The sequence below is a fragment of the Larimichthys crocea genome, chromosome VII (genome assembly GCF_000972845.2).
Source record: "Larimichthys crocea isolate SSNF chromosome VII, L_crocea_2.0, whole genome shotgun sequence".
Classification (NCBI taxonomy): domain Eukaryota; kingdom Metazoa; phylum Chordata; class Actinopteri; family Sciaenidae; genus Larimichthys; species Larimichthys crocea.
Window position 1 is genome coordinate 25,998,922 of NC_040017.1, and position 26,074 is coordinate 26,024,995.

The 26,074-nt window shown below is 43.1% G+C and overlaps 1 protein-coding gene across 14 annotated transcripts in view; it reads left to right on the forward strand.

The window, feature by feature from the left end:
- The window catches only part of ryr1b (ryanodine receptor 1b (skeletal)), a 65,279-nt gene that overhangs the window by 18,810 nt on the left and 20,395 nt on the right, over positions 1-26,074 (forward strand). For 10 of the 14 annotated variants that reach the window (XM_019272942.2, XM_019272943.2, XM_019272946.2 and 7 more), the window contains exons 11-78: positions 70-234; positions 485-606; positions 689-875; positions 1,085-1,220; positions 1,324-1,419; positions 2,549-2,667; positions 2,915-3,048; positions 3,138-3,379; positions 3,466-3,658; positions 4,054-4,270; positions 4,371-4,475; positions 4,681-4,784; positions 4,873-4,956; positions 5,043-5,202; positions 5,420-5,567; positions 5,688-5,893; positions 6,991-7,165; positions 7,332-7,540; positions 7,621-7,967; positions 8,091-8,226; positions 8,434-8,594; positions 8,689-8,851; positions 8,951-9,037; positions 10,283-10,509; positions 10,717-11,161; positions 11,238-11,783; positions 11,889-12,089; positions 12,227-12,338; positions 12,433-12,576; positions 12,673-12,946; positions 13,082-13,199; positions 13,316-13,448; positions 13,560-13,654; positions 13,743-13,878; positions 13,958-14,141; positions 14,221-14,332; positions 14,424-14,544; positions 14,641-14,810; positions 14,899-15,119; positions 15,243-15,333; positions 15,499-15,639; positions 15,737-15,900; positions 17,040-17,118; positions 17,217-17,306; positions 17,395-17,535; positions 17,666-17,743; positions 17,830-17,905; positions 17,983-18,106; positions 18,191-18,306; positions 18,408-18,475; positions 18,744-18,865; positions 19,126-19,175; positions 20,526-20,586; positions 20,698-20,824; positions 20,917-21,025; positions 21,122-21,203; positions 21,299-21,429; positions 21,567-21,887; positions 22,155-22,395; positions 22,484-22,571; positions 22,662-22,754; positions 23,125-23,139; positions 24,842-25,012; positions 25,161-25,220; positions 25,313-25,447; positions 25,583-25,695; positions 25,774-25,870; positions 25,967-26,073. In XM_019272942.2, coding sequence (XP_019128487.1) covers positions 70-234; positions 485-606; positions 689-875; positions 1,085-1,220; positions 1,324-1,419; positions 2,549-2,667; positions 2,915-3,048; positions 3,138-3,379; positions 3,466-3,658; positions 4,054-4,270; positions 4,371-4,475; positions 4,681-4,784; positions 4,873-4,956; positions 5,043-5,202; positions 5,420-5,567; positions 5,688-5,893; positions 6,991-7,165; positions 7,332-7,540; positions 7,621-7,967; positions 8,091-8,226; positions 8,434-8,594; positions 8,689-8,851; positions 8,951-9,037; positions 10,283-10,509; positions 10,717-11,161; positions 11,238-11,783; positions 11,889-12,089; positions 12,227-12,338; positions 12,433-12,576; positions 12,673-12,946; positions 13,082-13,199; positions 13,316-13,448; positions 13,560-13,654; positions 13,743-13,878; positions 13,958-14,141; positions 14,221-14,332; positions 14,424-14,544; positions 14,641-14,810; positions 14,899-15,119; positions 15,243-15,333; positions 15,499-15,639; positions 15,737-15,900; positions 17,040-17,118; positions 17,217-17,306; positions 17,395-17,535; positions 17,666-17,743; positions 17,830-17,905; positions 17,983-18,106; positions 18,191-18,306; positions 18,408-18,475; positions 18,744-18,865; positions 19,126-19,175; positions 20,526-20,586; positions 20,698-20,824; positions 20,917-21,025; positions 21,122-21,203; positions 21,299-21,429; positions 21,567-21,887; positions 22,155-22,395; positions 22,484-22,571; positions 22,662-22,754; positions 23,125-23,139; positions 24,842-25,012; positions 25,161-25,220; positions 25,313-25,447; positions 25,583-25,695; positions 25,774-25,870; positions 25,967-26,073 — 10,226 coding nt within the window. The remainder of the gene's footprint in view (positions 1-69; positions 235-484; positions 607-688; positions 876-1,084; positions 1,221-1,323; positions 1,420-2,548; positions 2,668-2,914; positions 3,049-3,137; positions 3,380-3,465; positions 3,659-4,053; positions 4,271-4,370; positions 4,476-4,680; positions 4,785-4,872; positions 4,957-5,042; positions 5,203-5,419; positions 5,568-5,687; positions 5,894-6,990; positions 7,166-7,331; positions 7,541-7,620; positions 7,968-8,090; positions 8,227-8,433; positions 8,595-8,688; positions 8,852-8,950; positions 9,038-10,282; positions 10,510-10,716; positions 11,162-11,237; positions 11,784-11,888; positions 12,090-12,226; positions 12,339-12,432; positions 12,577-12,672; positions 12,947-13,081; positions 13,200-13,315; positions 13,449-13,559; positions 13,655-13,742; positions 13,879-13,957; positions 14,142-14,220; positions 14,333-14,423; positions 14,545-14,640; positions 14,811-14,898; positions 15,120-15,242; positions 15,334-15,498; positions 15,640-15,736; positions 15,901-17,039; positions 17,119-17,216; positions 17,307-17,394; positions 17,536-17,665; positions 17,744-17,829; positions 17,906-17,982; positions 18,107-18,190; positions 18,307-18,407; positions 18,476-18,743; positions 18,866-19,125; positions 19,176-20,525; positions 20,587-20,697; positions 20,825-20,916; positions 21,026-21,121; positions 21,204-21,298; positions 21,430-21,566; positions 21,888-22,154; positions 22,396-22,483; positions 22,572-22,661; positions 22,755-23,124; positions 23,140-24,841; positions 25,013-25,160; positions 25,221-25,312; positions 25,448-25,582; positions 25,696-25,773; positions 25,871-25,966; position 26,074) is intronic. The other 4 variants (XM_019272944.2, XM_019272948.2, XM_019272954.2 and 1 more) reach the window with 1 other exon arrangement.

Consider the following 26,074-nt stretch of genomic DNA (forward strand, 5'->3'; position numbering starts at 1 on the left):
TCTTTTGGTATCTATAAATCATTTTGCTGAACTCTCTCTCTATGATTTTCTCCCGGTTCCCCTGAGCAGGAGAAGGTGGATGTGGCTCAGAAGCGTGATGTTGAAGGGATGGGCATTCCAGAGATAAAGTATGGAGAGTCCATGTGCTTCGTCCAACATGTATCCACAGGACTGTGGCTTACATATGCCTCCCTGGATGCTAAAGCTGCTCGTTTGGGAATGATGAAGAGAAAGGTTGGCATCAAATCAAAAATAAAATATAAGTTAGTGCAGATTATGTGTACAATCAATGTATTAAAATGACCAGGTCCAGGATCAAGCACCAATAAAATGAGATCACTGAGATTGTTTGGCTGCAGCTCTGTGTGGTTTTGAACTCTGACCTTTCTGAGTGTGTTATGGACAAGATAAACATTTGTATAGCTGTCACAGAGAGAAGTTGGGAATATCATCTGTAATATAATTATGCCGTCTATGTCCCCAGGTTATTCTGCACCAGGAGGGTCACATGGATGATGCACTAACTGTGTCCCGCTCCCAGACTGAAGAGTCTCAGGCTGCTCGAATGATTTATAGCACTACGGGCCTCTTTAGGCAGTTCATCAAGTGAGTACATACCATATTTGTATGTGAAACATGAAAACTACAAGATTTTACATTTGTTGCTGATTTGTTTGTGTTCCTCCAGGGGTTTGGACTCTCTGAGTGGAAAGAACAAGTCACCAGGGGCTGTGTCGCTTCCTTTGGAGGGGGTCATCCTCTCGCTTCAGGATCTCATCTTCTACTTTCGTCCTCCCGAGGAGGAGCTGGAGCACGAGGAGAAGCAGACCAAACTTCGCTCCCTCCGCAACCGGCAGAACCTCTTCCAAGAGGAGGTAATCTGCATGCCACCTGCACAGCCTTACACACACTCATTGATTTTTACTGTCTGCTCCTTTAACTAAAATAAATCTGCTATGCAAAGCGAAACTTTCTCTTTTGATACCATTGAGGACTGTCGTGTCCTTATGCAGGTTTGTTAACTCATTTCTTTTCATGTAACTGACTTAATACTAAGTAACACATGCCTTGTTTTCTTTCTCAGGGAATGATCACCATCGTGCTGGAGTGCATTGACCGCCTGAACGTTTACAACACCGCTGCCCACTTTTCTGAATTTGCTGGGGAGGAAGCTGCAGAGTCCTGGAAGGAGATCGTCAACCTCCTCTATGAGCTGCTGGGTAGAATAATCACCATAAACCCTTAAAAGCCAAAGTACATCATCGGTGTTGTCTGCTCTGAATAAAATAACATTGTTTCACTCTCTTTGTCTCCGCTGAACAGCCTCCGTAATCAGGGGGAACCGCTCTAATTGCGCATTGTTCTGTGACAACCTGGACTGGCTGGTCAGCAAGCTGGACCGCCTGGAGGCCTCTTCAGGTATCGGATGTGCCTCATTTGTTCACTGTTACAGCCCATAAATTAGAGTTCAGTCAGGACCACTTTTGTCAAAGAAACATTTCCACTTGCAGTAGTAGGTTATATCTGGCAGTGTGTGGATCGCTCTGAGAGCACACCTCCACTGCCACTCCATGTGCACACATGGAAAACCAGAGTTGCAAATTGGATGCTTGATGGGAATCAGCAGAGCCATCAGCTGATTGAATGTAATTTGCCAATTGAAGCTAAGCTGTCAGCTGACGTAGGCTGCTAGAGATCAGCTGCTATCAGCTGATGAAGCTAGGATTGACTTAGCAGCTGAACTAACGCTATGCTCCGTTTGTTTTCTAGTATTGACTAAATTACTTTTAAGGTTTGGCTGGACCAACTGTAGTTATTAGATACAGCTGTGACTTCATGAAATCCTCGGGCATGATTAGAAATCAATCTAATGACTCAAGTTACCCTCGGTATTTTATCAATAATGACAATAATGAAGATTATAAGTAATATGGTTGGATGATTTAATTTGTGGTTACCCAGGGGTAGCCAAAGAGGGAAATTATGAAAAAAGTAAAATAAACACTCGGCTACAAAAGCGAATAGATGGTGTTGATATAAAGTACATGAAAATAATTTTCTAGGTGTGATATTACACCACAAAAATCTGCTGAAAACCTCATAAAAAACCAAAACTGGCAAGGAGCATCGCAGTTCTGGGAAGAACGAGGCACATTCTGATTCACAAAGTGATAGAGTCCGTTTTTTATTGTCCCCTTGAGTTGGCATGTCTAACTTACTGTGTGGAGGTATGACGTCACACAAAAACACCCGACATCCATCATGTAAACTGCAAAAAGGGCCATAAGAATAGATAAAGAGGTTATTATTTGTGAGGAATGTTTAATTTAAAGAAATGTACGAAATGTATAAGCTGAAGACCAAACATGATTTGAATAGAAATCCAGGTTAAGGTTAACTTTTTTCCACTTTGATGGATTTTAAGCAATTTTCTTTATTATTGTTATTAATTATATGTCTTAACTTATTCGTTTTATTACTTCAACGTCTCCTTGTCGATGCTGTAACTTCCAAAAATGCTAAGAATTCCTCTTCTCTATAAATCTAGGTATCCTGGAGGTGCTGTACTGTGTGCTAATCGAAAGCCCCGAGGTTCTGAACATCATCCAGGAGAACCACATTAAATCCATCATCTCTCTCCTGGACAAGCATGGCAGGAACCACAAGGTTTGTTTTTTTTTTCCACTGCCAGGAATGTGGTGGGAGAATAACATTAGCCGGCTGTAAATTAATTGGCTCCAGCTGTTAGAGTTGCATATTTTATCAGACACTTTTGCAGGTGCTGATTTGGAAATGTTAGAGCATCCTTAAATCGTGTTTGGCTCATTTAAAAAATCAGCGATTCTAGCCAGAGGATGAAAGTGTGAATTGTTTGCACTTTAAACATAGACGTGATGGTGATGTCTGCATTTAGGTCCTGGACGTCTTGCGCTCTCTTTGTGTGTGTAATGGTGTAGCTGTGAGGTCCAACCAGAACCTCATCACTGAAAACCTGCTTCCGGGTCGGGACCTCTTGCTGCAGACCAACATTGTAAACTACGTCACCAGGTAAACTGCTGTTAGGTTGTGCAATATTTTTCCAAGTCATTAACCACTGAATGCCTGTTAATGTGCGTTTATTTATTTTCTGTGCTCAGTGTGAGACCCAACATCTTCCTGGGTACATGTGAGGGGTCCACGCAGTATAAGAAGTGGTACTATGAGATGATGGTAGACTACGTGGAACCCTTTGTGACAGCGCAGGCTTCCCACCTGCGTGTGGGATGGGCTATGACAGAGGGCTACAGCCCGTACCCTGGAGGAGGAGAAGGCTGGGGAGGTAATGGTGTGGGAGATGACCTCTACTCCTATGGCTATGATGGACTGCATCTATGGTCGGGTAAGATGACTCCTCTGATTATTTACTATTATATTTTCAGTGACGCCGTATGTCTTGTTATATGACTTCTCTGCTCTAACATTCAGGTACCGTACCGCGCCAGGTGGCTTCGCCAAATGCCCACACGCTGGCTGCGGATGATGTCGTCAGCTGCTGTCTAGATCTGAGCGTGCCCAGTATCTCCTTCCGTATTAATGGCCACCCAGTTCAGGGCATGTTTGAAAACTTCAATGTGGACGGCCTCTTCTTCCCCGTCATCAGCTTCTCTGCTGGAGTCAAGTAAGTAATTACTTTATTTAGGCAGTATCACAGTAAATTAATGTAACAAATATTACACTGTACGTGCCTTTTAATTAATCAAATTGTTATTTTGTAAATGCATTAAAATCTTAACCACTATCTCTCAAATAATCTCAAACAATCTTTCTAAAACCTACAGTCTTTTGTCCCCATAAAGAGATTTTACAGCTGCTGTATGTAATGACCCTCACAGTGCTGAGATGGGTCTAATGGTGAATTGCTCAGAAATTGGCCCAGTATTTAAATCAATGTTTCTTTATTGTGAGTCTCACAAAGATAAAGCCACTGTTGCCACAAATGATTTAAAGTCATAAGTAAAGATCTCTCCTGCAAATAGATAAAGACTAGGACTGACTCTGTTTCTGTCACCTCAGGGCTCGGTTCCTCCTTGGTGGTCGTCATGGAGACTTCAAGTTCATGCCCCCGCCTGGCTATGCCCCGTGCTACGAGGCTCTGCTGCCAAGAGACAGGATGCGTATTGAACCCATCAAGGAGTACAAGCACGACTTCAACGGTGTGCGCAACTTGCTGGGTCCCACTTTGTCCCTCACACACACCTCGTTCACCCCCTGCCCCGTGGACACTGTTCAGGTAAAGGCCCAAAAACCTAAAATTAAAATTTTGGTCGTGTCATTAAAGTCTCTGCTATATTAGTTTCTTTTTTGTTTGCTGACTTTCCTCTGCTGTATAGATCGTCTTACCACCCCACTTGGAGCGTATCCGAGAGAAGCTGGCAGAGAATATTCACGAGCTCTGGGCCGTCACCCGTATTGAGCAGGGCTGGACCTATGGGACTGTGAGTACAGAGTCAGCACTGCAATACAGAAGCAACAGTATAGTAATATTGATTTGACAACCTCAGATTCTGATGATTTGGAGCTTGAGTAATGTGAGCATTACATTTCAAAACGCCGCTGTCTGTTACGTATTTACTTAAAAATGTGTTATCTCCTCAAATTCTTCTTGATTAATTGGTAACGTGCCATCATCTTCCTCCACAGTTCAGGGATGACAACAAGAAACTCCATCCGTGTCTGGTAGATTTCCAGAGTCTCCCTGAACCGGAGAGGAACTACAACCTGCAGATGTCTGGCGAGACTCTCAAGTGAGTTTGTAGCTGAGGTTTTGTTCAAAATCTGAATCCTGTGACCTTGGACACGATTGTTGATGCCTGTGTCCTTCTTATCCCACAGAACTCTCCTGGCACTGGGTTGCCATGTTGGTATGGGTGATGAGAAAGCAGAGGAAAATCTCAAGAAGATCAAGCTGCCCAAGACGTACGACAACAAAGATATTTCCTTTGTGCAGTATCTTTTTATATATAACTTTTGTATATCTGAATCTGACATCGTCTGTCCTCTAGCTATGTGATGACCAATGGATACAAGCCTGCCCCCCTTGACCTCAACCATGTGAAACTGACACCAAACCAGAACCAGCTTGTAGAAAAACTGGCAGAAAATGGGCATAATGTTTGGGCAAGGGACCGGGTACGACAAGGATGGACCTACAGCATTGTGCAGGTAACTGTCTCCAAACTTTAATATATCCTTTATTTTTCTTTTGGAAAGGTCTGGTGAAAGTTTAATTCATTTATGTTAACCAAAAAAAGTATATATCCAAGTCTATAATCTTTATATTTACACTTAGACGTGCTGCCATTCCACGAATATATTCATGCCTTTTATATATTCTTATTTAAAAATTCTCTATCAAGTTTTATTCTGCTATAATTCGCAGGACATCTTAAATAAGCGAAACCCTCGTCTGGTACCTTACAATCTGCTGGACGAGAGAACCAAGAAAACGAACCGAGACAGTGTTAACAACGCTGTCCGCACCCTCATTGGCTATGGCTACAACATTGAGCCTCCAGATCAGGAGAGCAGTAAGTCGGCTTATATTACGATAATGTGTGTTGATTAAATGCAGAATATCATTTGTAAATGCTATAACTCCACCCAGTAAATAACTCCATCGTCCATAATCTTTCCCTCTTTGCATGCAGCTGGCCATGGCCTTGAGAACACCCGCGGGGACAAGGTACGAATCTTCAGGGCAGAGAAGTCGTACGCTGTCACCCAAGGGAAGTGGTACTTTGAGTTTGAAGCAGTAACCACGGGGGAGATGAGAGTGGGCTGGTCACGTCCTAATGTCCGCTCCGACACTGAACTGGGAGCAGATGAACTGTCCTACGTCTTTAATGGCAATAAGGTCAGTCCATACCTTTAGGTTCAATCCAAAAAAATCTAAAAGATCTGTACATTTCATTTCAAAACATTTTGAACATGAACAGATGAGATATGGATCTAGTCCACAAAATTCAATGTTACTTTGCTCATTAAATTTATATATAGATAGTTTTAAATTTGAAGTCTTTTAAATTGTTGATAGGTGTGAGGGACCGAGTCAGCCGGCGATGAGCACAACAGGTAGTATTTTCAAAAAAGGGTTTTTTAATTTACCCAAAGTATGAAAGAACAAAATTTCCAAACAAAAGCAATAAAGAACTTAACAAAACTGTATAAACGCCAACTGAACAAGACAAAACAAACAGACCTGATAACACAAGAGGGAAACTTATATACTGGGTGATCAGCCCATACCAACACAAGAGGGGTAAACAAACACAAAAGACAACAGCTAATTTACCAAAGCAAATCAGGAAAATTAACTCCTTGAAATAAACATAATCCATACTTAACAAAACCAAGTAAAATTACTAATTGTCTCAAAAGAATTAAACAGTAAAGCACTAAATTCCCCCCCCACATGATGTGCCGGCCCAATCAGCATCCTCTGCTACAAAATGGCTGAGCTTGTGGGGTGGATCCTTTTGCCCGGCATTCCCAGCTCCCAGCAGCAGCAGCACCGGTAAATCAAAGAAAACAGATTAGAAACTGTATTAAATGAAGACTGTACAAAAGCTAACTAAATGTGCACGCTTCAAATAGAAAACCAATGTACTGTCATTTAATAAAGTGTGTTATCTGAAACAGAAAGTGTGATTTATTGCAACTGAATGTTAAAACCAATTTAGACTAATAACTAAATGTATAACCAAAATTTAACTATAGAAACAAGTATGTGAGTGCAGAAGGTTACCGACATTTTTATGGCCACAGCTGTGGCCATCACAATGGGGCTTAAAAATAAACTTTAATTATTGGATAGCTTTTAGATTCTTGGTATAAAAACAAGACTGGTCTAAGTTGTCAGAAAAGATTACCGGAGTACACTGTAGCCTGACATTGGTTTATTTTTTTTTAAGTTGTATTTTAAAGGTGATTTATTGTTTTAAATCTCTCCAGGCTCAAAGATGGCATATTGGCAACGAACCCTTCGGTCGACAGTGGCAGTCTGGTGACGTCGTTGGTTGTATGATCGATCTGACTGAGATGAACATCATGTTCACGCTCAACGGTGAAATGCTGATCAGTGACTCAGGCTCAGAGATGGCATTCAAAGACATTGAAATTGGGGAAGGTAAGAGTTAATGGTCATTTGACCTTTTTTGATCGGCATTAATTGCAGTAACAAATCTCTTGATAGAAAGATGGCATGAATCAGCATGCATTGTTTGTATAAATACATAGTATAAAAGTATAAAATATGCTTTTACTGATTGCTTTTCTGTGGTTTTACTCCTCAGGTTTTATCCCAGTGTGTGCCCTAGGCCTGTCTCAGGTTGGGAGGATTAATCTTGGTCAGAACGTCAGCAGCCTGCGCTACTTCGCCATCTGTGGCCTGCAGGAAGGATTTGAACCCTTTGCCATCAATATGAAGCGAGACATCACCATGTGGTTCAGTAAAAGTTTGCCCCAGTTTGAGCCTGTACCCACCGATCACAATCATATTGAGGTAATTAATTAGTGACCCTTTTTTAATGTTTAATGAAACCAGTAGATATTTTATTCATCTTTAAACATGTTGTCTTCCAGGTGTCCCGTGTAGATGGAACTGTGGACAGCGCCCCCTGTCTGAAGCTGACCCATAAGACGTTTGGCTCGCAGAATGCCAACACCGATATGCTGTTCCTCAGACTATCCATGCCCGTCCAGTTCCACGAGACCTTCAAGATCCCTGCAGGCACCACCCCTCTCACCCGTGCCCTTACCATACCCGAGGAGGAAGTGGTAGTGGTAGAGCCCGACTCAGAGTTTGAAGTTCTGAAAAAGTCTGCCAGCCGCAAGGAGCAGGAGGAGGACAAGAAGGAGCCGTCTGTACCGAAGGAGATCTCTATAGAAAATGAGAAGGACACAATGTCGGAGAAGGGAAAGAAAAAAGGGTAAGTGAGTATTCAGACCAAAGGAACGAGCCTGAAGAGAATTTAAGGTACAGATTATTATGTAAAGAATTCATACGTCCTTTTTAAAGTTAACTCGAAAGTCATGTCTTCTATGCACGATAGATTCTTCTCCAAGGCCAAGAAGGCTGCTATGACACCTCTTGCGCCTCCTCCTGCCCCTCCAACGGTGCCACGTTTGGTGGAAGATGTGGTCCCGGATGACAGAGATGACCCTGAGATCATCATGAATACCACCACCGTGAGCTTAAACATCCTCTGCTAATGATACATATAGATGTCTTCACAGTTTGTGATAATCCATGGATCAGACTGGCATGATTTGCCTGCTCAGAAGTTTACTGTTTATTATGTTTCATCAGCTTTATAGTGACTCGGGATAAACCATTGCTGCTCCTAGACGTCTCACTCACTAATTATCTTCCTTGTGTTTTATTTCTATTTTCAGTATTTCTATTCTGTGAGGATCTTTGCCGGGCAGGAGCCTTCTGGTGTGTGGGTCGGCTGGGTCACTCCTGACTACCACCAGTATGATCCAACATTTGATCTCTCCAAAGTGCGCAGCGTCACCGTCACTGTGGGAGACGACAAAGGCAACATACATGACAGGTTAGTCTTTGTGTTTTCTATATCCTCCCCTCTGTGCTGTGGCTCAGCCGTTTAGTGTTTTAACTGTCATATTCAAATTGCTGTTTCTCTGTAGCATGAAGCATAGTAACTGCTACATGGTCTGGGGAGGAGACCTGGTCAGCAATCAGCAGACCCGCTTCAGTCAGGAGGACATGGTGGTCGGCTGCTTGGTCGACTTAGCAACAGGTCTCATGACTTTTACAGTCAATGGAAAGGAGATTAACACCTTCTACCAGGTGAGGAAAAGCTGCGCAGTATACATTGTGTGTGTCTGTTTGTACTTGTGTTGAGTCTGGATGCGGTATGTTAAAACCAGGAGGTGTTTTTCATTTCAGGTGGAGCCCAACACCAAGCTGTTCCCTGCCGTCTTTGTTCAACCCTGCAATCAGAACATGGTGCAGCTGGAGCTGGGCAAACTCAAGGTCAGAAACTACTTTTGCTTAGACATGACAGTATATATATTCTTTCTGAAAGTGTTTGTATATTTTGTTTAAATAGGTCAGTGCATGTCAGCAAACCCTTTGTCCCAGGCCTCCTCTCAACCTTTGGTAAACATAAGTGACCATGTGTCTCTGTTGGGATGAAATTAATTTAATGGTTCTCATTTTAGATGTCATCTAAGAAAATATTTAAGAAAATAAGAGATGATAGATAGAAGAATAAGCGTGTAAGGACAGAAAGAGAAATGTTAAACATAATATATAAATGTTATTTATTTAGTAGATTCTTTAACTTAAATTTTGTAAAGTCTCTAGAAATACAGACACTGCTAAGTCTCATCACTCGCATGTGTCTGCTGTATAATTGCCAGAGATGTATAAAGTACTGGAGTAAAGGAGTGGAGTAGAAGTACAAGTGCTATATCAAAAAACTGACTTGAGTAGAAGTTGAAGTGTTCTTTAAACACCATACTTAAGTTAAAGTACTAAAGTATTCAAAATGTTTTGTACTTAAGTATTGCAAGTAGAAGTATGTAAAAAAGTGCTACTCAAGTACTAAAAGTAAAAGTACAAGTACTGTTGTTTATATTATTTCAAATATTTATTAAGGCACAACTTCTAATGTTACAGTGTTACAATGTTCATGGTAGAGTTCCGTGATTTCCCATGGTCTGTGAATGCGTCTGAATGAATGCGAGAGCGAGGGGGCGGGGGAGCAGGTGAGAGACCGCACCTGGGTGAGTCAGGTGTATGACGTACGGCGCACGAGCGAGGTTGATGTGTGAGACCGGGACTGTTCTGTTGGTTTTTTGGCGTGGTTACGGCCGACAGTCACCGAGTCCTGTAACCAAACCGTTCAGCAATAAATGCAGCTTTGTTCAATATCGCCTTGTCGTTCATCACGCGTCCGACTGGACGCTACAATAGTAACGAGTAACGATTCAGCACATGAAAAATGTATCGGAGTAAAAGTATTAAATTCATCAAAAATATGTAGTGCAGTAAAAGTGGAAATTGGGGAAAAATAATACTCCAAAAAAGTACAGATACTGCATTTTAGTACTTAAGTACAGTACTTAAGTGGTTCCACTTCGTTACTATACATCTCTGATAATTGTATTGTTTTCATGTAAATCTCTGCCATCCATTGTACGTTTCGTTGTTTAGCTATGTTTGATTTCTTCTATGATTGTCTATACTGTACGTCCTCCCCTCTTGCTCTTTCAGAACATCATGCCCATCTCAGCAGCCATGTTCCGCAGCGAGCGTATGAACCCGGTCCCTCAGTGCCCTCCCAGGCTGGATGTCCAGATGCTGACCCCGGTGATCTGGAGTCGTATGCCCAACCACTTCCTCAACCCTGAGGTGGGAAGAGTGAGCGAGAGGTTGGGCTGGAGCGTGGAGTGTACTGAACCTCTCATCATGATGGCTCTGCACATCCCAGAGGAGAACAGGTCAGGGGCAGTAGTGATTTAAGTTCTAGCAGCAAATAAACTAAATCCAGATCCTTAAATGAACGGAGACTAAAATTAAGAATTACTACAACATAATGCATGAAACTTTTTATGCATTTACTATGTTTAATTTGTTTATTTTCCTTTAGGGCATGTTTATTTTGCTTGGTCGGTTTGGATCTTCTGAGTCTTGTGTTTGTTTCGCAGGTGTATTGACATTTTGGAGCTGTCAGAGCGCCAGGATCTGATGAAGTTCCACTACCACACGCTCATGCTCTACTGTGCTGTGTGTGCACTTGGCAATAACCGAGTGGCTCACGCCCTGTGCAGCCATGTGGATGAGTCCCAACTTTTCTATTCCACCGAGAACACTTACCTGCCTGGACCTCTCCGCAGTGGCTACTATGATCTGCTCATCAGCATTCATCTTGAGTCTGCCAAACGGGCACGCCTGGGCACCAACAGGGAGTTTATCGTCCCCATGACTGAAGAGACTCTCAGCATCCATCTATATCCTGATGCAAAGAAAGCCCATTCTCTCCCCGGTGTTGGCCTCACCACCTGCTTACGACCTAAGCTGCATTTTTCATCTATCAACTTTGTCGGCACGGACCCTGACCTGTACACCCTGAGTCCTATTTTCCCCCTGCAGGTAAGAGACATGAGATGGGTTGAATTGTAAAAACATTTTAGTCGGCTTTTGCTTAATTTTATCATTTCCCCCTCAGGAACTGAAGACCAGGGCGATTAGCATGTTAACAGAGGCCGTGCTGGATGGTAGCCAGGCTATGCGAGATCCAGTCGGAGGCAGTGTGGAATTCCACTTTGTTCCAATCCTGAAACTGATCAGCACACTGCTCATTATGGGCATCTTCAACGACGAGGACACCAAGCATATCCTCAAGATGATCGATCCAAACGTTTTCAGTGGGAAGGTAGAAGAGGAGGAGGAGGAGGGAGGAGCTGCAGAAGGAGAAGGCGAGGAAGTGAAGGAGGAGGAAACAGAGGAGGCCGAGCTTGAGGACGAAGGGGTTGGCGATGAGGAAGAGGAGGAGCTGAAAAATGTAGAGCAAAAGGAGGAAGATGCCGAGCCTAAGGAGGAAGGAGCGGAGGAAGAAAAGGAGGAAGGAGAGGCCAAAGGAGGAAAAGTGGATGGAGAGATGGCAGAGGAGGAGAAGGAGGCGGAGGCAGGGGAGGTAGAAGCCAAAGAAGAGGAGGAGGGTCTGGAAGAGGGATTACTCCAGATGAAACTTCCAGAGTCTGTCAAACTGCAGGTCATTTTCATATTTAAACGTGGTCATCTGCACATGGTTAATATCCCTAATTACATTTTTTTTTTTTTACAAATTATGAATCTTAAACTCTCATTCCTATCTCAGATGTGCACACTCCTGCAGTACTTCTGCGACTGCGAGCTGCGACACCGCGTGGAAGGCATCGTGGCCTATTCAGACCAGTTTGTCCATAATATTCAGGACAACCAACGTGTTCGTTATAATCTGTTAATGAGAGCTTTCACCATGTCGGCTGCTGAGACGGCACGCAAGACCCGCGAGTTCCGTTCACCACCTCAGGACCAGGTATTGATAATTAACAAGAAACCCTCTAACTAAATCTGTGTTACATAGTTTGAAATGAATTTGGATAAAAATTCCTTTTCTTAGGAATGTGAGAACTGAGATGAGCTTGTACCAAAATGGGGTTGTCTTACTTTTAGGTCCTTTTGTTGACCAACTTCAAGCACGGTCCAGAGGATGAGGATTGTCCGGTGCCTGAGGAGGTGCGGGACACTTTGGGAGAGTTCCACAATGACCTCCTGCTTCACTGTGGTGAGGTGTTCTTTAAAGTCTTTAAAATTTCTGTGAATTACTTTTAATGTTAATGATTTTAGGCTATTAATGCAGAATCCTGTTTTACACATAGGTATACATATCGAGGAGGAGGCTGAGGAGGAAGAGGTGGACACATCACTCGGCGGCAGACTCCTCAGTCTGGTGGACAAGATCAAGAACTTGCGCAAGAAGAAGGAAGAGGAGCAGCCAGAGGTCGAGGAGGAAGCAAAGCCCAGTAAGAGCAGCAGCCACTTAATCCAAAAATCCCCAAATCAGCCTTCTCCATAATCATCTTACACACAATACTGCACTCTGTGTCCACTTCTCAAAGGCACCCTTCAAGAACTGATCTCCCACACCATGATCCACTGGGCTCAGGAGTCATTCATTCAGAACCCTGAACTGGTCCGTCTGATGTTCAGCCTACTCCACAGGCAGTATGATGGCCTTGGCGAGCTGATCCGAGCGCTGCCCAAAGCCTACGCCATCAACGCTGTGTCTGTTCAGGACACCATGGACCTGCTCGAGTGTTTGGGACAGATTCGTTCACTGCTTATTGTCCAGATGGGCCCAGAAGAGGAGCGGCTCATGATCCAGAGCATCGGGTCAGTGTTTGCAGTGTATTTAATATGCATGTGCATATGCAATATTTTGATATTCAGGCACTGTGGGCTACTTCCACAGAATTTAAGCAGTTCAGATCATGCAAGTTAAAAAAATGTTTTGTTTTTGTTTATCAGGAACATCATGAACAACAAAGTGTTCTACCAACACCCCAATCTCATGCGAGCTCTTGGTATGCATGAGACTGTTATGGAGGTGATGGTCAACGTGTTGGGTGGAGGAGGAGACTCAAAGGTTTGTTTCGTTTGTCTGTCTTATCCAGTCTAACTAGTCTAATTTTGGGGTTTGCTGTCCTCCTTTGTTGGCGTATGCACCATCACAGTACACTTCTTTCCACTCTTTCTCTACAGGAGATTCGATTCCCCCAAATGGTGACCAACTGCTGTCGTTTCCTGTGTTATTTCTGTCGTATTAGCCGACAGAACCAACGCTCCATGTTTGACCATCTAAGTTACCTGCTGCAGAACAGCGGCATTGGCTTGGGTCAGTGTCATTTACCTGTCACCCATTTTGCTCAAGTCAACTGTTTACTATAAAATGCTGTTTTTGTTAAAAGGGTGACAAACAGATGCGGTGTTTATTTTACATTTGCAGGCATGCGTGGGTCCACACCTCTGGATGTAGCTGCAGCGTCCTGCATTGACAACAACGAGCTGGCCTTGGCTCTACAAGAGCAGGACCTGGAAATGGTGCGAGAAATGTTTTAAAAATGACAATAAAGAAAAACATAAACGGGTACAGTTATCTTATAATCTCTCTTGGTGTCCTCACATGTAGGTGGTGACATACTTGGCGGGCTGCGGGCTGCAGATGTGTCCAATGCTTCTTTCTAAGGGTTATCCCGACATCAGCTGGAACCCTTGTGGAGGAGAGAGATATCTGGACTTCCTCCGCTTTGCTGTCTTTGTTAACGGTTAGTAATGTAATGATTACGTTTATAATTATCACTTGTGAGTAACCGTCACTAACGTTTCCATACCTGCTCCTCACAGGAGAGAGCGTAGAAGAGAATGCCAATGTTGTGGTGCGTCTGCTCATCCGTCGGCCTGAATGCTTCGGCCCGGCCCTGAGAGGAGAGGGCGGCAATGGTCTGCTGGCTGCCATGGAGGAGGCCATCAAGATCTCAGAGGATCCAGCAAGGGATGGACCCACCGTCAAAAAAGACAGACGCTTCATGTAAGTATTGTCACCGCAGGTGGGATCCTATACACTAGATGCAAACAGTTCTAGAAAAACGTGCTTTCTTGATTGGCAGGTTTGGTGGCGAGGAACAGCATGAGGAAAATCGTGTACATCTGGGAAATGCCATCATGTCGTTCTACTCAGCCCTCATTGATCTGCTCGGTCGCTGCGCCCCTGAGATGCATGTGAGTAGAATGCTTTTCACGTCATTGATTTCTTTTAAGCCTCCAGGCGTTGTGGTTAGTCTCATACAGTCTTAAATGTTCATATCTGCAGCTGATCCAAGCAGGAAAGGGTGAGGCGTTAAGAATCAGGGCCATCCTGAGGTCTCTGGTGCCCATTGAGGACCTGGTGGGAGTCATCAGCTTGCCTGTGCAGATTCCTGCTTACGGCAAAGGTTAGATACGACTGTATGGACACACTGTATATTTACAATATTTGGACATGTTTTAACATCTTCCTGCAAATATGATCTGTTCTTTAAAAACCACAGATGGTCAGATTATTGAGCCGAAAATGTCAGCCAGTTTTGTGCCGGACCACAAGGCCTCCATGGTGCTGTTCCTCGATAGAGTGTATGGTATCGAACACCAGGAATTCTTGCTTCATGTGCTGGAGGTCGGCTTCCTGCCTGACATGAGAGCTGCAGCCTCTCTGGACACGGTGAGTAGGAAAAAGCCGCAGACAAGAAACAAAACAGAAAGAGAAATTTAGCTTCTGTCAACTTCGTCTTCTTCTTCTCTGATTATAGGTGGCATTCAGTACAACTGAAATGGCCTTGGCCCTGAACCGTTACCTCTGTTCAGCTGTGCTGCCTCTGCTCACTAAGTGCGCCCCGTTGTTTGCTGGGACGGATCACCGGGCGATCATGATCGACTCCATGCTCCACACCATCTATCGTTTGTCCCGTGGCCGAGCTCTTACCAAGGCTCAGAGAGATGTCATTGAGGAGTGTCTCATGTCACTCTGCAAGTTAGTACCAATCCCGGTCTCTAATTAGGACAAAAAATAATTGGGCATCTTTTAAATTACCCTGAAAATACATGAAGCAATATTATATATATTCTTCATGAAGCATTTCGATGACATTCACAGGTACCTTCGACCCTCCATGCTGCAGCATCTGCTTAGACGGCTGGTCTTTGATGTGCCCATCCTCAACGAATATGCAAAGATGCCTCTCAAGGTTTGCCTGCTGTTTAATGTTATTGCATTTCTTATTATTGACTTGTGCATAATTTAAGAAATAGAAGGAAAGGTAACTTTTTTACATACCCTGTCTGTTTTCAATTGAGCTGAATTGTATGCATTATCTAGAGATAATTGTATTTCCCTGATTTCATTATTTCAGCTGTTGACTAATCACTACGAGCGCTGTTGGAAATACTACTGCCTTCCTAATGGATGGGCTAATTTTGGAGTGACCTCAGAGGAGGAGCTTCATCTTTCTCGTAAACTCTTTTGGGGAATCTTTGAATCTTTGGCACACAAGGTGAGAGATGAGTCTAATGTTGTCCACCCACAGTGTTTATATTTAGGTTAAAGCTCATATTGTCGCCCTGCCTTATCTGATGTCATCCGATCTCTAGAAATTTGATGCAGAGCTCTTCAAGATCGCCATGCCCTGCCTGTGCGCTATAGCTGGAGCCATCCCGCCTGACTATGTGGATGCCACCTACTCCTCTCACACTGAGAAAAAGGCCTCTGTGGATGCTGAAGGCAACTTTGATCCCAAACCAGTCGAGACCACCAAGTGAGCAGGAAAATACAAAAGTAGTTCATACTGGGGAAAAAAACGAAAACATAATAGTTTAAATACCGGTTTAATGTTCTTTAATGTACAATGGAAACTTTTGATTTCACATTGTGTTGTTATTTAATTCTTTGTTTATGTCCTGTGTATAATAAGCAACTCGTCAGTCATCAGTAGTTCTACACTCACCAGCCACCTTATTAGGTACACCTTGCTAGTACCGGGTTGGGACCCCCTTTTGCCTTCAGAACTGCCTTAATCCTTCGTGGCAAAGATTCAACAAGGTGCTGGAAACATTTCTCGGAGAGTTTGGTCCATATTGACGCAATTGCTGCAGATTTATCGGCTGCACAACCATGATGCAAATCTCCCGTTCCACCACATCCCAAAGGTGCTCTGTTGGATTGAGATCTGGTGACTGAGGAGGCCATTTGAGTACAGTGAACTCAATGTCATGTTCAAGAAACCAGTCTGAGATGATTTGAGCTTTATGATGTGGCGCGTTATCTTGCTGGAAGTAGCCATCAGAAGATGGCTACACTGTGGTCATAAAGGGATGGACATGGTCAGCAACAATACTCAGGTAGGCTGTGGCGTTGCAACGATGCTCAACTGGTACTAAGGGTGTGCCAAGAAAATGTCCCCCACACCATTACACCACCACCATCAGCCTGAACCGTTGACACAAGGCAGGATGGATCCATGCTTTCGTGTTTTCGGACCAGTCTCTGTAAACCCTAGAGGTGGTTGTGCATGAAATACTCAGACCAAGCCCGTCTGGCACCAACAACCATGCCACGTTCAAAGTCACTTAAATCACCTTTCTTCCCCATTCTGATGCTCGGTTTAAACTGCAGCAGATCGTCTTGACCATGTCTACATGCCTAAATGCCTAAATGTATTGAGTTGCTGCCATGTGATTGGCTGATTAGAAATTTGTGTTAACGAGCAGTTGGACAGGTGTGCCTAATAAAGTGGCCGGTGAGTGAAGTTCAATGCTTAAATGTGTTTAGAGTGGATACTTTTTTCCTGTTGATGTCATGATATTCTAATGTGTACAAGCTAATAAAGGTATTAACTTGAGTTTAGTTAGTAGTTACAACCTGTGCAATATTAAATGTGAGTTAATCTGTTCACAGCACCATCATCCCAGAAAGACTGGATGCCTTCATCAACAAGTATGCAGAGCACACTCATGACAAATGGGCCTTTGAAAAGGTCAGTTGTGAAAATCATGATCCATGAAGTCTCTACATGGTATTTTGAGATGATTACTGTGTTGTGATGATCATCTTAATGGTTTAATCCATTTTCAGATTCAGAACAACTGGACCTACGGAGAGGTGTTAGATGAGAATGCTAAGACTCATCCAATGCTCCGGCCATACAAAACCTTCTCTGAAAAGGTAAATGATTCAAAACCCTCTGTCTGTTTTTTTTATTGTTTAAAGGCTCCCTGTTTGTTTTGAAATTCTCTTCTCTCTCTCCTCTCAGGACAAGGAGATATATCGTTGGCCCATCAAAGAGTCCATCAAAGCCATGCTGGCCTGGGAGTGGACCTTGGAGAAAGCCAGGGATGGAGAGGGAGAAGTTGAGAAGAAGGTGGCCACACGCAAGATCTCCCAAACTGCTCAGGTATAAGAGAGCGGTTTGCTGCTGTGTTGCCTATTTGGGTATATTGTTAAGGATGGGTCTTATACAAGGATACATCAGAGAAACAATGGATCTGTTTATGGATCTGTGTACTGCTCTTTTCTCACTTCAGGCAACTTATGATCCCAGTCACGGCTACAACCCTCAGCCTATAGATATCACAGGAATGGCCCTGTCCAGAGAGCTGCAGGTACGTCCTTCACAACACCGACTCATATTTTGGTTAGACCTTTGTCAGGAGCCTGATTATTTTATTTCCTCGCCCTCTCCATGCAGTCTATGGCTGAGCAGCTGGCTGAGAATTATCACAACACCTGGGGCAGGAAGAAGAAGGTGGAGCTACAGGCCAAAGGTAAGAATGGTTCTCCGTTGTTCTTAAGTGAGAATTTTGTTTCAAGTGGTGGCTAATTTGCAGTGTGCTTCTGTTAGGTGGTGGCACCCATCCTTTGCTTGTGCCTTATGACACCCTGACGGCTAAGGAGAAGGCCAGGGACAGAGAAAAGGCCCAAGACCTGCTCAAGTTCCTTCAGCTCAATGGATATGCTGTGACAAGGTTCGCTTGTTATTTCACTTTAAGACTGGTCTTTCTGATATCCCTATGTTTTTCCTCTCTCTTACTTTAATTTTCACTCCTCAGGGGACTGAAGGACATGGAGCAGGACATTTCCTCCATTGAGAAGCGTTTTGCCTACGGCTTCCTCCAGAAGCTTCTTAAATGGATGGACATCGCCCAGGAGTTCATCGCTCATCTCGGTACTGTAGTTTTAGAGACGATGGTTTCTCATGGGCATGGCACTTTATTGCTTCACCATGCACCTTTTGACTAAGAGCTCACTTGTTTTTTATTCTTACAGAGGCTGTGGTTAGCAGTGGTAGAGTGGAGAAGTCACCGCATGAACAAGAGATCAAATTCTTTGCTAAGGTGAGCTGTTTGGTGTTTTATTTAGTTCTCTTTGTGCTTGTTTACTGCTCTAGAGAGGTCAGGAGCTCATGTGTAGGAACAGAACCTCAGCTTAGACTTCATAGGGATTAAAAGTCTTCAACAGATTCTTGATGGTTTGAAGTTTAATCTGTCTTCATCTGCCACCCTGCTTCCCTTACTGAACACTGAGACCTGTTGAACTGTATGTTTATTTGGAAGTTATCATTGTCTGTAATTAATATTTCATCTTGGGTTGTTTTCGTTTTAGATCCTCTTGCCATTGGTAAATCAGTACTTCAAGAACCACTGCCTCTACTTCCTCTCCACTCCTGCCAAAGTCTTGGGCAGTGGAGGTCATTCCTCCAATAAGGAGAAGGAGATGATTGCAAGGTATGTGTAGTGAAATCTAATTGTTATTCAAAGAGTGGTTTGTTCTTTGTATTATCCAACCATGTACCTTTCCTTTAGTACATACTTTAGTGTGACAGTATCTGTCCTCTTCCTCCTCCACGTCTCTCCTGTTGTTGCAATATCCTTTATTTCCTTGACTTCCCTTTTGCTTTCTGTATCATTCCAAACATCTTTCCTGTTCTGTTTTCCTTTACCTCTCTCCTTCTCCCTCCCTTTCCTCTTTTCTCCTCCTACCTCAGTATCTTCTGTAAGTTGGCTGCTTTGGTGAGGCACAGGGTATCTCTTTTTGGTAAGGAATCTGCATGGTGGCGTTATTCCCTGTCACCATCCCTCTCGCTTTCTGTTTTCCTGTCTAACCTCTGTGTATTTCTCCAGATTTTTTTTTTCTCTTCTTTCTGATTTCTGATACTTATACTAATCAGCATCACTTACTGGATCTCCTCATCGAATGCTTCTATCTCTTTAGCTCATCTTCTGCTTGCCAATGTTTTCTGCAGCCTGGGGTCAGATGCATAGATCTCTGTGCAGATTCACGACTAACAGAAATATGCATACGCGTTATTTTCAGCAGAGTTATTAAGTTGCATGCACGCCTGGTTGTATTGTTCACTGTGGTCATTGTGGAAACTGGCGCATGCGCACAAGCCTAATTTCCACTGCCACTTGAAACACCTTTCTAATATAATTTATAGTCTTATGTACATAATCCTGAGTCTCGTCAGGTGCCTTTGAGGAACGCACAGATAATGGTTTCAGTTTTCTGTGGGAAAGGGCTGGCTTCGCAATTCAGAATAAAATAAACAATCATTAACATGGAATGGCTCAGATATAAATAAAAAAGACATAAAACCATGTTGGCATTGCTAAAAGGACATAATAATAATAATAATAATAATAATAATAATAATAATAATAATAATAATAATAATAATAATAATAATAATAATAATAATAATAATAATAATAATAATAATAATAATAATAATGATGATGCATGGCTTTTGAGCGTAGGTATAGTTTATTCATCTGGCCCCAGGTGTTTTGAAAGTTGTCTTTCTTGCTTCAGACTCAGATTGGTACAAATAACTGAGAATAACTTTGAGCATGAATGTCTGTAGTGGTGTCAGCTCTGTGATGTGTTACTTACATGAGGCAGTGTATGCTTTATTCTCATTCTCTGCCCCGTTCACCACCATGTGTCTTTAATAGTAAGTCACTCTGATGTAGCCGGTGGTGATTACAATCATTTCAGCCCTTTAGCTTGGCCCACCAGTGTCACAAAGTACATGATAGTCAAAGTGCACCACTGTAACTGATCTACCACTTGAAATGTGCCCAAGTCCAACTGCAAAATGATGGTACTGCACTTAACACGTCAGTTTTTACCATTGAGTATTCACGATATAGGAACACATGGGTGAACTGTTTCTATTTAAGTTGTTTCAGTAAATATCCAGTATCTGTGATGAGTAAACATTTTTATGTACCTTTGAGTTTGGTCAACACGTCGCACCATAACTGTATGACCTTATAGATTTAATCTAGGCTTTACAATAAATTAAAAGTGTGTGTATTTAAAGTGGTTTTCTATAGTACAGTAGGAGCAGCTCTGACAACGTCTTTGTTGTGCTGTTTTCAGGAACAGATGCAGGCGCAGTGGTAAACTGTCTGCACATCCTCTCACGATCACTGGACGCCAGGTAACTCACAGCCTGTTCCTGTCACATCCCCAGGCAGATATAGAAACAAACTACATTTTATTAGATTATTTTTTATTTTTCTGACTATTCTTTTGTGTCCTTCTCTTCCAGAACTGTTATGAAATCAGGCCCTGAGATTGTGAAGGCAGGACTGCGTCAGTTCTTTGAGAGTGCTGCAGATGACATTGAGAAGATGGTCGAGAATCTGAAACTGGGCAAAGTGTCCAGTCGAAACCAGGTCAGGGGCAGCAACCATGCTGCGATGTTTTTACCCTCTTGATCATTTTCTAGTGAACTGATGTCTTTATTTGGGTTTGTGTGTCCGTGTAGGTGAAGGGTGTGTCCCAGAACATCAACTACACGACCACTGCTCTGCTGCCAGTTCTCACGTCACTGTTTGACCACATTGCCCAGCACCAGTTTGGAGACGATGTCATGAGTGAGTGAAGTACTTCTCTCCACTGAAGTAACAGTTCATTATTTCCCGACAGTGACTGAAAGCTAATGCAAGCGCCTCTCTTCTCTACATCCTCAGTCGACGACTTGCAAATATCCTGCTATCGTTTAATGTGCAGTATCTATTCTCTGGGAACTGTGAAGACTCCACATGTAGAGAAGTGAGTAAAGACTGAAGTCTAATATGTTTCCTTCATTATTTTACTTTCCTTGATGAACACATTTCATGAGGATGTGATATGTTTCTCCCGTGCAGACAGCGACCAGCTCTTGGCGAATGTTTGGCCCACTTAGCAGCTGCTATGCCGGTAGCCTTCCTTGAGCCAGTGCTGAATGAGTTCAACTCGTTTTCTGTTTACACCACCAAGACTCCCCGAGAGAGAACCAGTGCGTTTTTTTAGCGTTTTGCCTTGTTTGCTTCCCCGGCACAACATTGTCCTTAAATTTTTTGAATTATTAGAAAGTAGTGATAGCTGATCGTTTCCTTACATTTTATTTTAAATGTCTCTTCTCTTCCACTTCAGTCCTGGGTCTTCCCAACCAAGTGGAGGAGCTGTGCCCTGACATCCCAGAGCTGGAAATCCTGATGAAGGAAATCCATGACTTGGCTGAGTCTGGAGCTCGCTACACAGAAATGCCCCATGTGATTGAGATCACCCTGCCCATGTTGTGTAACTACCTCCCACGCTGGTGGGAGAGGGGTCTAGAGAATTTCCCAGAGCTGGAGGGTCAGATCTGCACCTCTGTCACCTCCGAGCATCTTAACCAGCTGCTGGGTAGCATCATGAAGATTGTGGTTAACAACCTGGGTATAGATGAGGCCTCCTGGATGAAGAGATTGGCAGGTCAGTGAGCAGGAGGTTCAGAGTAAACCAGAAGGTGATCTGATTCATCTTCTCGCCACGTAGACCTCATGGTTGCTTGTGATGAGTCTCAGTTTCAAAATGAATCCTGTATTATTTCAAAATAATTCTTTAAAACAATGATTTGTGTCGTTAAATCTTTGCAAACAATATTCTGTCACCAAACTACTAGATGAGTTATTTTACATATTTGAGGTGAGTACATAATTGGAAAAACTTTGCTCAATCCCTTGTGCATCCCTTGTCCAGTGTTCGCCCAGCCCATTGTAAGTAGGGCTAAACCAGAGATGCTGAAATCCCATTTCATCCCCACCATGGAAAAGCTTAAGAAGCGCTCTGGGAAGGTGGTGGCTGAGGAGGATCAGCTCCGCATGGAGGGTAAAACGGAGGTGGACAGTGAAAATGGGACCATCCGAGATGAGTTTGCTGTGCTGTGTCGGGATCTGTATGCTCTGTACCCCTTGCTCATTCGCTACGTGGACAATAACAGGTAGCTGAACTTAACAATGTCAACTTTTTTTTTTTGACATCATTCTCCTGAGTGACCCACAATTTCTGTCATTGCTCTTTTTTTGTAGGGCACGATGGTTAACCTGTCCAGACCCAGATGCGGAGGAACTTTTCAGGATGGTGGGAGAGGTCTTCATTTTCTGGTCCAAATCCCATGTGAGTCCTTTTTTTTTCCTGATGTGAGTCCCCTTGTGGTTTTTGTCTGCCCTCTGCTGTCTGACATTTTTCTTGTTTTTTGCATTACAGAACTTTAAGAGGGAGGAGCAGAACTTTGTGGTGATGAATGAGATCAACAACATGTCCTTCCTGACGGCGGACAGTAAGAGCAAGATGAGCAAGGTGAGAGAACAAGCAGACAAATGGTAAAGTTAAGTTTTTATCCGCTTACTCCATACGTTGAGCTGTATCTCATTAAGAAACTAAACTCTTAATAATTAATATTTCACTAACGTCACTCATTCCAAGCAGGGAAAGTTTTCTGAACTGTTTCCTTCAAGTTGTTATGGATAAAAACTGTCAGGTAATTGATTATGTATGTGATTCTGTAAATAAAAATCATTTTCTAGAAAGTAAGAGTAACGAATAATGAATAACATCCTTTCCCAGGACAATGTAAGTGGCAGTATGTCGTGTTTAGGCAGTAGTAGGAGTGTCGCTAACTGTGTTTTCTCCTTATATCCTGTGTCGGGGTTGGACGCTGGCCCTCTAGGCCGGGGATGGAGAGGTTAGACTGTGTTTGTGCACGAGCGCTGTGCTGATCGCATGGCACCCTGAGTTTGGGGAGGCATTTCATCAAGCGCTCCCATGGATTACCTCACTTCTTTACACACAGACCCCAATATTCACGCACATACATACACATAAACAGGGTTAGGAACACATGATCTTACATAGATGAGAGCTTTTATTGGTCAGATACATAGAGGAACTTAAAGAAAATAAAGTTTTATGAGTGCATGAAATAAAAATAGGAGTAGAATAAAATATAAACCCACAACTAGTATCGACTACATCACTAAGAGACAAATAAGTAATAATATAAATACTATATGATACTGTATAATGTAGATTTTGTTAAAAGTGCGTGTTTTCTGTAAATGGGACATATTTGTGATTGTATTTAAGTAATATTAAGTGTGTGTGTGTGTGTGTGTCAGAGACGTGTGTCTGTGTGTGTTTTCATGTGTGTGTTTGTATTTGTGTGAGTAGGGGTCTGGAGTGGCTTGATGAAAGCTCTTTGCTGTAGATCGTAGTGGCCTGAGAGGTTTCATGGTGCTGGGCTGAGCAGTACGTGTATCTATTTTGGTTGGAGCGTGCACTCCTGCAGCCGAGCACCATCACCCCTATCTTATGTGATTTTTTACAAACAGTTTGCCTTTAGATCATCCCTGTTGGATACAGTTGTGGAGCACCAAATGCTACCGTTGCCAATCTGTGATGTTGAAATCTTTTTGTTATTGACGCTTGGATTTCTTTCAGCTTTTTGTGGTAAAGATTCCTGCGCTGGGGGAGACTCTTCTCTTTTTTTCATATTATCATTGGCTTTGTGTTCACTACCCGTTCACACCAAAAAGCCATACCATCTACCATCCACCATTAGATCTGCTTGGTCCATCAGCAGCGTATGAAGCTCGCTGGGTCTGACGGGGGAAACCGAAGCTAGCTCGACATCATCATATTTACTAACTGGACTCGTCCCTCCATGCCTAATTCATTGACACCATTATATTGTTAAATCATCGAATATCTAATCACTGTTTGATTGATGTTTTTTTTATGGTTGCTGTAAGATAAATAAGAAAACCTCCTCTCCTTGGCTATCGGATGGGCATTACCGTAGTGAGCTTCTGTTCTCTGACCATCACAACTCTTCTCTTTGCCCACACACACACACACACACCATGCACTCTGAAGGCAGAGAGGGTGCTGTGAGGTCAGGCAACAGTCTGTAATGAGCATTTGCAGCCTCAGGACAGGAGGGTGTGAGAAGAGCTCCAGGGCGATGGAGATGACCCCCATAGACTTGTGCTGTTCTGTGTGCTATCCCAACGGACAGGACGTGCCCTGTCCTAAGCCACCGCACTACTAACAGTGAGGCTGCATTGTGTGTAACGACTGTAGCTGATGCAGCGATGAAGCTGAAACCTGAAACTCCACCATGAGTTTGATGTTTACAAGAAAATGTAGCTATTGGGTTTTGTCTCGTTTCAGCTGATGAAATGTTGCTTTCATTAGTTGTTGAGTCACTTTATCAGCATGTCACTCTGCAGCTGGTTCTTGCTATCTCGTTGTTTTTTTCTTTTTTCCTTGCCTCCAATGTCACAAAAAATATTTTCTGAAAAGGAAATGTTTGATGAGTGAGGCGTAGGGGCTTGTGTACCAAACTGTGACAGATTGATCTGAATTTTTTCTCTCTCCCTTTTTAGTCTGGAGGCTCAGAGCAGGAGCGTACCAAGAAGAAGCGGAGGGGGGATCGCTACTCTGTACAGACCTCCCTTATCGTAGCAGCATTAAAGAAGCTGCTTCCCATCGGCCTCAATATGTGCTCCCCTGCAGACCAGGAGCTCATCAATCTTGCCAAGATCAGATACTCACTGGTACTTTGATAAGCCAGTTCTGTTTTTTATATATAATAATGATCTATAAAGTCACATCCATCTGGAATACGTATAGAAGCTGATAAACTGTAGAATAACTTTGATTTTTCATCTTGATCTCTCTGAATCTTGGTCTCCTCCCTTGTAGAAAGACACAGATGAAGAGGTGAGGGAGTTCTTGCACAACAATCTGCATCTGCAAGGCAAGGTGAGTAGTCTTTTAATTGTTTTCACACGTTGGAGAAGAAATAACTCATGCAAAGTCCTTTTGAATTATACATATTTGACTTTGGGTTTCAGGTGGAGGATCCAGCTATGCGCTGGCAGATGTCTCTTTATAAGGAGATGGCTGGAAAGGCTGAAGATGCTGAGGACCCTGAGAAGGTTGTGAAACGGGTACAAGAGGTGTCTGCTGTCCTTTACCACATTGAAGTGGTGAGTGTAAACACAAACTCGAGCAAACACACGACTACGTACAAGGTGTCGCCATTATTTGGTTGCCAGTTGCAGCTTTTGCAAACATTCCCAGAAAGGATTTAAGTGCATGTTTTTTTTTCTTCTTACTTTTAGACAGAGCATCCCTTCAAGTCAAAGAAAATGGTGTGGCACAAGCTGCTTTCCAAACAGCGCCGCAGGGCTGTGGTGGCCTGTTTCAGGATGACACCCCTATACAACATCCCCACGTAATGATTCCTGTCATAAACCATCTATAAAAAACACCGAAGGCTTTATACGCTGATGAATTATATCTCTTTTTACAGGCACAGGGCAACCAACATGTTCTTGGACGCCTACAAGCGCAACTGGTTAGAGACGGAGGGTTACTCATTTGAGGACAAGATGATTGATGACCTATCAGTAAGTCATCCTCCCATGAATTCTCAGACGTACAATAAGCATTAATGGCATGTTGTCCACAGTAGCCTTCATGTTTCATCTCTAATAATCTATTAGAAAGCCCTGGAGGAAGAAGAGGAAGAGGAAGAGGAGACTGAGACAAAGCCTGACCCCCTTCATCAGCTGATTCTTCATTTCAGTCGCACAGCTCTCACGGAAAAGACG